The following is a 13,461-nucleotide window of genomic DNA, read 5'->3' as shown; positions in this document are numbered from 1 at the left end:
GGGAGGGCAGGCACGGATATGCTCAATCTGTAGCATTATTAAGGACTTCGGCATCTGTGTTTGCTCCTCCATTACTTTAATTATCCACTCAGTTGCGTCCTTAACAAACTCCTGCTTCTCTTTTCTGTCCTGCCGTTTGGTTTCCTAGTACTCCTTGTGTTCCCTTTTCTCTGCATTGGAGCACTGCAGAACCTCCCGGAGCATGTCTTCTTTGCTGTGTCTTGGGCACTTTCTTATCTGGTGGAGATGCTCAGCTGGGCTGTGTGGGGTGTTCCTGAAGGCCACATCTGCTGAAGCACAAGGGACAATGCACAGAAGCAGGATTGTTAAATTCACGCACAGCACTGAAACATTTCAGTTAAATACCCCTTTTGCAACATAACAATCACTTTCACACTGACTCTTGGCAGGCACACATCTTTGCGAACACCCAAACCTGGTGAGTGTTGGTGGGGTGGGGTGGGGTGGGAGGGAGGCACTCCAGATGGGGAAAAGAGCACACATTCTGCAAGAGTCCTGGTGCAGCTGACTAGGGAAAAAATTCTAAAATTCTGCCACATTTTTCCATAGGCGGGGGTCATTCTAGCAGATATCTCACTGCTAAGGGTAAGCAGGGAAACGAGTGTACATCTACTCCATGCTTGTGGCTTCCGCCCTGCTCTCTATGCTGCTTGCCCATGTGCCTCTTTGGTCCCTGTACAAGTGATTGCTGAATGGCGCAGGAAAGTTTCCTGCAATGAGGGGAAGGAACAAAGCTTCTTTGCCATGGAACCTTCAGCAAAGGATTACCGAGTACCTCCAGGAAACTTTCCTGGACATCTCTTTGGAGAATTCCCATGAGATCTTGGTGTGCATCAACACCCTGTTCCGCCATACCAATTAGCTACACAGGGAAATGTCCAGCTCAGAGAAACACAGCCAGCCTTCCACATTTCTATACCCTGAACCCACATCTCCGCACTACACAAGCCACAACCACTTACCAGGCATCTCCTCTCCCGCTTCTTGCTCACCAGAGAGCAACTGCTGAGACTGGCTAGATACCTCTCGAATGGGTGCAGTTCTTGGTTGCAGGCCCCCCTGGGCAACCCCTCCAGGAGTTCCACACCATTGTCCACCTCTTCATCAATAACTTCATCCTCCAGTTTAGGTCCTCTTTCTGCTGCTTCCAGGCCTGCCGAAGTATCCACGGGCTCTTGGCGATGGAGGTGTGGTTACCACCGAGGATGGCATCCAGTTCCTTATAGAACCTGCAGGTCTTAGGTGAAGCAGTGGAGTGATAGTTTGCTTCCTTGCCTTATGGTATGCCTGCCTCAACTCCTTTGTCTTCACTCTGCATTGCAGTGTGTCCCGATCATAGTCCTTTTTGCACAAGCCTTGAGAAATGTGCCTGTAGAGATCCCAATTCCTACTGCTCAAGCGCAGCGGTGACTGCACAGCCTCCTTTCCCTATATACTGATCAGATTCAGCAGCTCTGCAGTTGTCTGAGTGGGAGAGCGTTTGCTGCGATAACCCATCACGGTCACCTGGGAAGATGCGATGAGACCTCTCCACGCCGATCCAGCAGGAAATGGAATTTCAAAAATTCCCAGGGCTTTTAAGGGGGAGGGATGGATGGTTGTTTACCTGGCTGCAGGGTGGTGGAGTTCAACCTGCTGACCAGAGTGGTCACAGTGGGCATTGTGGGACACCTCCTGAAGAACAATTAAAGTGATGAAATCAAGTGTGGTGTCTACACTGGCACTTTGGCAAGAAAAATTTAGAGGAAAAAGATGTACGTCTCTCTTCTGGGTGGTTGTATTTTGTTGCCAAAACTGGGCATTTTTCCTGACAAAAGTTGCATTGCGGTGTGTACACATTGGTTATTTTGTCAACAATTGGCAGTTTTTGTCGACAAAACTTGGTAGTATAGACAAGGCCTATGATTCCAGCTAAGATCATCTAGGCACAAGCTGTTAGCTTTGCGGATCCTACTTTCTGTCTCCAGCAAATGGCAAACTTTCTTCTGCCAAGGCTGTGAGTTACTGGAGCAAAGGGCTATACATAGGTGCTGGGGATGTGGCAGTTTGAAGTGGTTTCCATTATATATGGGTTACAGTTTGGTTCAATGGCTCTCCACACCCCCATTACACAAATTGTTTCAGAAGCCCTAGGGCTATAATCAGTTAAACATGACTTGAATTCTGTGAAAGGGATCAAATGCCAGCGGCTGATCAGGAAGTTGTTAGTGAGCTCTGACAGGGAGACAGGCTGCTACAGTGGGAGGTTCTGAGGACAAATCTGTAGGAAGTTAGAGTCACCTGGTAAGCCAGATATATGTACAATCTGGACTGTGTATTAGAACATTAGCATTTCAGAGAAAACAATACTTTGATTTAAGAAGGCTGTCTAGTCACTGGTTACTACTATCATTGCTCCCAGAGGGAACAGAATTCTAGGATCTGGATATAAATCAGATCTGCTGAAGTAATCATGGCTGATGCACAAGAACTACAACAAAGATGTATTCTGCAAATAGGAGTCACATGAGAGCCTGAGACCTAGAGGAGATGTGCTTGGTGAGACAAGAGGAGTCTCCATTAAATAAACAAAATGGAACTAGACAAACACTGATGGCTCTTTATTGGCACATCTTTAGCTTTACTAAGTACTAAATGACTAAATTAAAATGTATTAAGCAAACATAAGCTTTTAGCTTTTCAGCTCAGGAGGCTACAAGCAAGAAGAGTATAGCCAAGAAGCAAACGCTCTATTCCCTCATTCTTCTGATGTACATCAGATCAGTCAAGGATTTTATTATTTTTGTTGCAGTTTATATGCAGATAGAAATATCCCCTTAATCAATTTACCAAAGTAATTAATTCTCAAAAAAAGTAAATAAAGGAAAATATTGGAGGAGTTCACTCAGTCTCATATGGATCTAATCAACTCAGAAGGAAAAAAGTTGACAACTTCTTTCTAATAACTTATTTAAATTTTTAGATATGCCAAGCATTTGGTCTGGAAGAAATCCCAGAAGGATTTTTCCTGACCTGTGACAGAACCTGTCACAGTATGTAAAGGTCCTACTGTGTTTCTAGCAAACAAGGAGTTAATTCCTTGTTCAGACCTGGCACAGAATGGAATGAAGTAGCAGGGCTAGAGTTTGAAGGCTCAATCAGACACTGAGTAAATAATATAAAAATACACCTATGAGAAGCAGAATGCTTTTGTGAAGGCAGAGTTCTACGCTCACGGGTCACAGGACTGAGTTGTAACTAAAATGGGTTGTTTCTGTATATTTTCTTGTTATGTTAAGCCATTTCGGTCTTTTGCTATACAAACCATTCCCAGGAGTGAAAAAAACTTTGGGGAAGAATAACTTTTTTGCAAATCTTTTCAAACAAATTCACTGCACTGGGTTACAGTACCCTTACTGACTGAAACGTATTACTATAGCCTTCCACAGGATTTCGAGGCTGACAGGTAGCAAAGGGGAAAAACACAGTACCCTGCAGTTTATAAGGACTTATCTCTTTTCTTCATATAGACTGCAGACTATAAAAACTCACAAAGGTTTTATCAAGAAGTTTAGAACCTTCATTTTTTGCTTAAGCTTCTACTGATAGGACAATTTTTATAATAGGGAACCATGGATGTGATAACGCAAGACATATCTTTAAGAATAGGATATAGTTTTTACAGTTTTTAAAGATCGAGTGAAGGTTGTGTCTATGTTTTTGACATCTGATGCTGGAAAACTCTTTAAGGACTAAAATGGCAATACTGATTTAAGGTCATAGGGACAATGGGCTTTAATAATCATTTTATAAATTAGATATAAAGGGAGTCTGAGATACCCTCTTCCTCAGTAGCAGTGAATAGACTTGTACTGAAATTTAAAAAAGTTTGGCTATTAAGATCCCCCTCCCCTCTGAAATTAATTTTGAGGCTGACTCCTAGTGAGAAATGTGATTTTAAAAAATGCTATTTGATTTAAAAAATGTATTCTCCTTTGCAGGCAAAGGCAGGATCTGCCCAGCAATAGAGACTAGCTGTCTAAAATGAAAACAGAGAAATTGAGACAGCCATTTTAAACATACAAGACAAGACTTTGATCTAATGATCTAATATGGGATAATGTTGTTAACCTTGGAAAAATCTGAGTTTTGTGAAAAAAAGAAAACGAATAACTTGCTTACAATAACTTTTCTGATTTTTACTGACACACTTGAAATTTAAAAAGTCCACATTGATTCTGGTTGCACTTTCCCTGTTAAAAGTTGTCCTATCTCCCTCTCTACATCCAGATGCACAATAAACAAGCTTTTTTTGGAGGGGGGGTTACAGCTTTTTGGCAGTTTTAACACTCCTTAAGTGTGTCTTTTCTTTCTCAGGATGTCTAATAGTGTATAAAAGTTCTTTCTGCATGCGAGTGCCTATTAGTAGGGCTTTGTCTTGATTGTCTAGTGTCAACTGCTCTATGATACTTTTCTGAGGGGGGGGAAAGCTGAGTGGCATTTCAGTGCTGTTAAACGCTTATGTCTATGTTTTTATATATATACAGGCAGCATACATTTTTGTATTTTATAAAAATAATTTTATATGTATGTATATTTATATTTGTTTCTGTAAAGACTTTCCCCCTTTTTTTCACTGTGGCAGAGATATTTGATCCCATGGTATGACAGCTTCTTGCTTAAAGAAAAGTGATTTTGTTTAGCTGTAGCTCTTTTTACTAAGGAAGGCGCACTCTTTCTAGGGCCCAATCCTGCCCACCACTCCCTGCAGCCTAATGCTGGTGTAGAGAAGTCCCACGCAGGCTACACTCAGGATTGACGCCGATCCTACCTGTTAATATGCGCCCCCCCCCCCCCAATCACCCTCAGTTTACTATGAGTGCCGGGGCTTAAAACTATGACCAAGCTGCTGGCTGGTCGCTTTTCCAGGCGGTGCAGCTGTAGCGTCCCCGCTGCGTGCATTCGGCGGGCTCCCTGGATACTTTCCCCCCTTCTCTAGCATATGAAGCCAATTCCCGTTAATTTTTGTGCCCCTCTCGCTGACACACAGCGCCATCCCCCCGCCCACCGCAGAGGCGCGGAGTTTCTGGCCCGCCTGGGCATCAGCTGAAAGGGAGGGAGCGGCCCTGGAACTCGTGAGACTCAGGGGCACCCAAGGCCCCCAGACAATAAGCCCCAGAGACCAGCGGGCACCGCCTGCCTGAGCCGCCCACGACTGGGATCCTGGGGGCGGGGGGGTGGGTAAGGCAGAGGCGTGGCTGGAGGAGGAGCAGGAGGGGGGCGCTGGCGGCTGTGCGCTCCTGGCTCTCCCTCCCGCATTAGCGAGGTGTCTGTGCGCGCGGGAGGCTGGCGGCAGTGCTGGGAGCGAGGAGCGCAGCGCAGGGAGGGCGCAGCGGCAGCATGAAAGGCTCCTACCTTGCCTGGGAGCTGGCAGGCGCTGTGCTGCTGCTGAGCTTTCCAACAGGTGGGACTGTGCCGCGTGGGCTGACCGCTGCTGGGGGGTCCGCGTTGTACGGCTCGCTTCGTGTGCAGGGGGAGACGGTGCGCTGCTCCCAGAAGCGAGCGACTGAGGGAAGGGGCAGTGCTCATCCAGCTTCTCCCGCTGGTACTTGGGCTGTGCAGTCGCCGGTGAGGAGCTGGCAAAGCTCTTGCACCTCAGGTTCCAGCGCAGCGCCGGGACAGGTAGGGCTGGTAGCAGTGCAGTGCCGGGGTGCGTGGAGGCGTTTGCGGAGAATTACTGCTCCTCTGTCTAGGGGTGCTTGGACAATTTGTGTAGTGGGGTGGGGGGTGGTACTGAGAGCCATTGACCAAACTGTAAACCCAGCACCCATGCCTCTGCTGGGGGAGGACAGTGTGCCCGGTTTTCTTACCCTCACTCCATTGATAAAGATCGGCGAGCTCGCCGGACCAGCTGTGTTTATTGTGAAAACTCTGGCGCCGTCAGTAGGAGAAGCAGCGGCTCGCGCAAAGGACAGGTTCCTCGCATTACTTAGAGGTCCCTCCTGCTACAGCAGGGGGCTGGGTATTTGTTGCATTGCATTGACTACTGACCTGAGTTTCAGTTGCACGAACTTTGGCAAGTCCTTGCATAGCTCGTCCTGCCAATGAATAGCTTGAGCGCGATTTTTGGAGACGCGTGAGCGCTCCTTGCCGCCCTCCAATGCCCAGTCTCGTTATTATGCTGTAGCGCTTCCTGAAGTCACGCTTGCACTGGTTTTGGAGGGGCAGCGTGGTAGCTTGATAGCTATTGTAGTGTTCCAGTGGGCTACTGTGAGGGAAGCAGAGGCAATCACTGCTCCTGAACAAGGTAATATTTCCTATTCAGGCGTGCGAATCAGGCTATACTACACGCACCCTGGTGTAGGTGCTTCCCACATTTAGGGAAGGGGTGTTAGTAGTTAATCCACCTTTTTGTTCTTCAGAGAACTATTATCTGTCGGTGGGGGAGGGGTCTTGCATCTGCCCGGGTTGGATTATTTCTGTCCGTAAACCATCTTGTAATCAGTACAAAATGTCCCTGTGGTCAGATGGCTGTTAAACAACAGAAATGGTAATAAGAAATGCTTTCAGCAGCAGAGGTGAAGGTGTAAGTGAAATATAGTTTTCAGGGCTGTCGTTGGTTTCATTCATTTTAGATCATTTTAAGGGCACTGTTACATGGCTGAATTTAGTAGAGCATCTCCCAGTCAACATATTTATGCATTTTGTCAGTCTTGTGAGACAAACTTTTAATTACCTGTTCTTTCCAAGTAAGAATATCTGTCAAGTCCTCTTTTAAAGGAGGCTTTCTAGTTCTTGCACTGGCTTGTAGATTTTTAGGTCATTTCACTCATGCTGTGCCTAGTGAACTGGAGAACAGAGTTCATGGTAGGGATCGGACAGCAACTATGCATGCTTGTCATGCCATTGTCATTCTAATTTGTTACCCTCTTTTGTTTGGACAGGTCACTCAGACTCAGGCACTTAGCAATTCCTATCACCTTTATGCCGAGTTTTACCTTACTCTGCAGGTAGTACTGCTGAAATAAATGGGGCAACTTGCAGTAGAAGTAAGGGAACTCAACATGAAAAAGGTGGCAGAATCAGTCTCAACTAGCATATGTGTGCAACCTGAGCACTTGCCATCATCCGGATTTAGATTGTATAGGTCAGACAATGTCAAATCCAACTCAAGCTACCAATGACAATCTGTCAGTGCAGTAACTGTGATATATCAGACTGGCAAATTCAGGATTTCCCTATCAAAATATTTAATAAAAGATGTGTGTGGGAGAAACTATCAGATGTTCTCGGTGGCCTAAAATCATTCCTTGGATAACTCTAATGATTTAAAGGAATTGCACCAGGGATGAATTCAACTCTCTGTTGGAATCAAAATTGGAAACCTGACAACTTAAAACAATTGATTCCTCCCTCCCTTATCTTGTTTGAAGCTAAAGTCTGGAGGGAAGCAGTGCATGGTGACAGAAAATGAAAGGTGGCTGAACTTGCTCTCCCAATTCTTGAAAGTGGGTTCTTGCAAATAACCCTCTCTGGCCCAACGGTTCTTTAATTTATCCACAGTGGAACAGCCGAGAGAGAGACACTCTTGCCTGGTGGTTAGCACAGCGGCTGTCCCCTTCCTCCATTGAATTTTGTAATTATTTAGCCACAGTGGAACAGCTTCAACAGTGCCGAGTGAGGGAGCCCCATATCATAGTCTCCCATAGCTCAGTGGTTAGGGCACTCACTTGAAGTAGCAGATCCCTTCCCATGAGGAATGTGAATGAGGGGTCTCCCACATCCCAGGTGAGTACCCTAACCACTGGGCTAAAAGTTATTATGAGGGAGGTTGTCCTTCTCCTGCCCTTCTTCCCCCTCGCCCCACCAGCTTCTTGCAAAAAATGGCATAGGGGTGCAGCTGGGGGCTTATCTACACTTACAGTGCTGCAGCTGCACCGGTGCAGCTGTGCCACTTAGGGCTTGTCTATACTACCCACCGGATTGGCGGGCAGTGATCGATCCAGCGGGGGTCAATTTATCACCTCTAGACTAGATGTGATAAATTAACCGCTGAGTGCTCTCCCGTCAACTCTGGTACTCCACCAAAGTGAGAGGCACAGGTGGAGTCGAGGGGAGAGCATCAGCAGTTGACTCGCCGCAGTGAAGACACCATGGTGATAAGTACGTGAATAACATAGCTGAAGTTGCGTAACTTAGATCGACTCTCCCCCTCCTCCCAAGTGTAGACCAGGCCTTACTGAAGCTTCTCCCATCAGCATAGGGGTGGTAGCTATGTTGACAGAAGAAGCCACACCCCTGAGTGACATAGTTATATTGACACAAATTTGTAATGTAGACCAAGCCTGAGAATCCCAAGTGGCCAGAGCAGCCCAGACAGGTGCCTGTCTCTGAGAAGGCGGGGCTTAGCATAAGCCATTGGCTTGGTATCTCCCATTGGCTAGTTTAGGCAAGGCGTCACCTAGCAAGCTGGCTTTTGTGAATAGCATTCTCAGGTATCTGTCTCTCCTCATTCATTGTATAGGGTGCATGGGTGCCAAACTCAGGCTCTGAGTCCCAGTGATTTTCTAGGGACTTAAAAGTTAGGTGTGGTGAAGCTGAGCATGGCCTTGCCTAAGTTTCTAGCCCATGTTTATTTACATTTATAAAATACCAGTTCAGTGCTCTAGTTCTGTACAGAAATTACATAGGTCAAAAGGGACACAAAACCAACAACAAACAACCCCTCCCACAAGAGGTTACTCTCCAAACTTCTTGTAAGCATGTACAAGATTATTATATTTAACTTCCCCTGATGTCTACTAACCTCCAGATAACATTTCTGACCCCAGCCCCTTAAGTAGTCTTCTGGTTGTCCATCACCTTCAAGTCAGCTTTTTGTTTCCTCAGGAAAAGCCTAGGAAAACAAGGTCAGCCTTGCAACATGTCCTGAAGATCACCAAATCCAGGCTCTTGTGTCAAGGAGTAGAAGGTGCCGGAGGGATTATTTCTTTCTCTTGATTACTTACTTGATTAGATTCAGACACATTTTCTGGAGTTATTTGCTTTGAATGGCACCTCAGATGAATTTACTAATATTGATGAGAAGCAAATTGTGAATGAGAATTAATGAATTAGAATAGGATGAGAAGTGAATAGTATGTAAGACTCACTATGGTAAATATGTTTGTCTTTGGGTAAGTGTCTGTTTATGTGTGTGTGTGGGGGGGTGTATGTGCATGTCTGTGTTTTATATCACACTTAATTTCTTCGTCAGATAGTCGAGTTTCTCTCCTCCCCTGCCTCTCCCTCACTTTTGCAAAAAGAGAATGAGTTGGTACAAAACTAAACTTTAATATGGTTTCTCCTGTGAAATTAAGCCATTCATGTCTTCAGCCCCCCTCACTTCACTGCTGGTATTTTGTGCTCTTTCCCTGTCCTTGTGTTTTCTGCATCTCAGTTTATTGCCATCTTCTCCCCTTTGACTTTTTTTTTTGTTAGTTCATACACTCTTTTTGTGGGATGTTCTGTTAGAATCTTCAGGCTCGTCCCCCCACCCCCGCTTGGACTCAACACTGCCACACCTTCTGTTTAGGTGCTCAGTAGAATTCACGGCCCTGAGTTAGGCACCCTGTACAATACATGACACAGAGTTAAGCATCTAAGAATGGGATCCACAAAAGTCAGCAAGCTGAACAGGGTGCCACCTACACTAACCAATGGGAAGTGTCAAGGATAGAGGGGGTTCATCAGCCTTGTCCCTCAAGTGCTTATGGTCTTAGCAGGTGGGAAGTGCCTCTCTCTGCTCAGGATTCACAGCTATGAACCCTCTCCTGAAATTAGGCATCTAAACTTTCTCTTTAAAAGTATTGAGGAGGTGGTGGCACCTTGCCTTATAACTTTTATCGCTGTGGTTAGGGCATTCACCCAGAATGTGGAAGACCTAGGCTAAATTCCCGCCTTTGTTGAAGTTGAGACTTGAACATGTGTTTTCTGCCTCCCAAGAGAGTGCCCTAACCACAGAGCTGTGGAAAAGAGTGAGAATGAGTCTATAGCCCAGTGGTTATGGTAATCACCATGTGAGAGACCCAGGTTCCAGGCCTCCTGCTTATGTGCATATTTACTTATTTATATGCAGCGGAACCGTTTCAACAGGAGAGAAAGAGAGACACCAGCCCCAGAATACCCCACAGCCCAGTGGTGAGGGCCCTCTTCTGGGAGGGGATGACTCCAGTTCTTGTCCTTTCTCCATATCAGGTCAAGTGGGAAATTGAAGCAGGTCTCCCACATCCTGGATGAATGCCTGACCACTGGGCTAAAAGTTATAAACAGACCTGGAACTGTCACCTCCTCCACTGTTTTGTGTAAGGCCTGATCATGTAAAATGGCTTCTGACAGTGTCCACAGGTTTTCCCCACAGGGAAGATGAGCAGGACCAGCTTCAGGATTGCACTGAGGCGTAGGCATGAGTTAGGCATCCACCTGAGGTGACTGCACAGTGCACATAGTCACTGGCAGATTTTTGTAGGTGCCTAGGGGACTTTACCAGAGAAAATTTAGGCACTTAGGGACTTTAGACGCCTGCAACCATGAGCAGGGTGTTTGAGGATCTACATTTTGGCACCTAAAGTGGCAGTTAGGTGCCAAAAATCCCTTTGTGGATCTATCCCTTTTTTGTTATTCCTCCCACGCTCCTGAAAATCCTCTCATCTCATTCACTCTGCTGCTATGTTTTGGCATGGTTTCTTTCAGAACCCATCAACACTCTTATTCAGACAACTAAACAATAATATAAGGTGTGCCCTCTGCCTGGAAGGATGCGTGTCCGTCTCCATTATGTTCCCAGTGCCTGCCAGCCCCGGGGGAGAGAGTCTGAGCTTGCTAAAAATTCAGATGGACTGTTGCTAAGCTATTTGTTTGGCCCCTCAACCCATTTGATTCCCCAACTCTCCATTTCTGTGTTTGTTTTACCTCCATCTCCCAGCAGTTCTGTTTGCGTTTCCCTCCCTTCCTTACAGCAGTGAGTATAGATATGAGTCTCCTGCGCATATCGGTTGCCCGAAGCGATGCCAGGAGCAGAACGGAAATGTCAAGGATTGCGCAATACTGTGCTCTTTTCCTGCCAGAGTCACTGGGAAACTGCTGTGATCACATGCCTACCTTTGATTCCTCTAGGATTTACTCATTGCTGCGTAGCAGAGAATGAGCAGGGTTTGGGAAGAAGCAGGATTTATATTCAAATCCAATTTAAATACTATTGATGCAAATTGGTGACATTTCTGTGTGCTATTTTTCTAACGCAGTGCCACTGTTATTGACATAAATTATTCCAACTCTTAACACAATTAGGCTATGGTGAATCTTCACATACTTTTCATTTTATGTTAGTAACTTCTTATAAATTGTATTGTTTCAACAATATTTCCTGCTCATATGTAGATCAGAGGGGTTACCCCTTTACAAAGAGTGGTATAAGTATTACTCAGTTTTACAGATGGAGAAACTGAGACAGAAAGGTTGTGACTTTACCTAGGTTGAACAGCAAGCCAGGGGCAAAGTCTGGAATAGACTTCTAGGAATCAAGTATCAGAGGGGTAGCTGTGTTAGTTTGTATCTGTAAAAAGCAACAAAGAGTCCTATGGCACCTTAAAGACTAACAGATGTATTGGAGCATAAGCTTTCGTGGGTGAATACCCACTTCATCAGATGCAGACATGCATCTGACGAAGTGACTATTCACCCACGAAAGCTTATGCTCCAATATATCTATTAGTCTTTAAGGTGCCACAGGACTCTTTGTTACTTCTAAGAACGAAATCCTAGCCCCATCAAAGGGAAGTATTTCAACCTAGCTTGACTTCCAGTTCTCTTCTGTTGCCTATGCTGCCTCTATATTCTGTATATTCTATTGTTTAATTTAATACAGTGTATATACCTTTTTTGTAATTACTGTATAACTCTTGTTAGATTCAAAATATTTTAAATATTTTGTAACAAATCTATCACTCAGACTAAACATAAAATGCTATGTATTTATATGTTGAAGAAAAGTTTCTTTGCACCCTGAGTTTTCAGTAAATAATCTGAAAAAGTCTTAAGGTAAGAAATCTGGAAAAAAACAAGAACTTCAAAGCATCAAAGAGGCTCAACAACATATTTATATACAATACATGATAGAAGATCTATTATGATATTGGTCTGGTAAAGAGAGACAGTAGTTGGTCAAGGTTAAGCCATTTTGGGGCTGTCCTGCACTCTTCACTGATGAAGGTAAATGCATGAGAGATGAGGCCATTGCACATTATTTTTCTCAATGTATATATGCACATGTTATTTTACAGATGTTGTTTTTCTTTTTAGTGTAGTACAAACATCTTCCAGGATTTTGACTCACTTCCTCAAGTCTCTTTCAGCTGTTTAAAAAAGGACAAGAGGAAATGAGTTCTAATATCCTGAAAATAATTTTTACTTTAAGTAGTCTTCAGTGTGGCACAACTTTTCATTTTATGTATAGATCTTTGCCTTGTTTTTGCCCATTAGAGTTTAGGGTGACTAGACAGCAAATGTGAAAAATCGGGACAGGGAGTGGGGGGTAATAGGAGCCTATATAAGAAAAAGAACCAAAACTCGGGACTGTCCTTATAAAATCGGGACATCTGGGTCACCCTATTAGTGTTCTACCTGATTCCCTCATCTCCCAAAATTGTTGTTCTGTTCCGCAGTGTTCAGATTATTGTTCAGTTTATGGCAAAAGCTGAATTGCAGCTGAAGGTGAAAACCCAGTCTGCTTTTTAAACCTTTCTCTCATTCCAAAGCTTTTGCTCATTATTTAAAATCAAACTCTGACAAGAATGCACAGAACTAGTTAGAAAACTGATTAAAACAACTCTTTTGCTTTGCTATTTTTACTGTTGGGGTATTTTGTTTTATTTATGAATTTTAAGAGACTGAAAGGGTGTTAAAAGGGCACTTAGGCACCTAACTGCTATTAAAAGCCAATTCTGCAAACAGTCATGCATGTGCTTAACTTTACGCATGAGTAGTCTCATTGGCTTGGGATCTGACACTGGAAACGGAAATGTATTGTTTGCTCACTGGCTAAGATTGCTGCAGTTTGTGATAAAAGCATAAAAGAGTAGTGTAAACATCTGTGTTTGAAGAGTGAATGTGATGTTTTCAGTGTTACAGTAATTAGAAGGTACAGTAAATGTTAATCTTTTAGTGGCTTTATTCTTTCCTATTTTGATGGATTACTCCAAAAAGTAGGTTACCCAATAAATGTTTTGTTTTTGATCTTTTCTAATGCAGATACACAATAAATAACTCTGTACTGCTTTTCACAAATCACCTGAGGGCAACTTAACTAAAATTAAGCACTACTTAATAACATAATCAACCACACATTTCTGTAGTTTTGCATTTGAAAACATCAAGTGATTAGCATTTGAAATCTCAGGCAACAGCTGAGTACAGAATCATGAA

At 44.2% G+C, this 13,461-nt stretch overlaps 1 protein-coding gene across 2 annotated transcripts in view; it reads left to right on the top strand.

Annotated features, from left to right (window-relative positions):
• Positions 1 to 5,338: 5,338 nt before the first annotated feature.
• Positions 5,339 to 13,461, top strand: part of KIT (KIT proto-oncogene, receptor tyrosine kinase) — a 72,631-nt gene continuing 64,508 nt past the window's right edge. Inside the window, exon 1 of one of the 2 annotated variants that reach the window (XM_032774241.2) lies at positions 5,339 to 5,464. In XM_032774241.2, the coding sequence (XP_032630132.1) occupies positions 5,401 to 5,464 (64 nt within the window). In that variant the 5' untranslated portion in view covers positions 5,339 to 5,400. The remainder of the gene's footprint in view (positions 5,465 to 13,461) is intronic. The other variant, XM_032774240.2, reaches the window with a different exon arrangement.

Source organism: Chelonoidis abingdonii, chromosome 5, assembly GCF_003597395.2.
Source record: "Chelonoidis abingdonii isolate Lonesome George chromosome 5, CheloAbing_2.0, whole genome shotgun sequence".
Taxonomy (NCBI): domain Eukaryota; kingdom Metazoa; phylum Chordata; order Testudines; family Testudinidae; genus Chelonoidis; species Chelonoidis abingdonii.
This window is presented reverse-complemented; position numbering and strand designations above follow the sequence as displayed.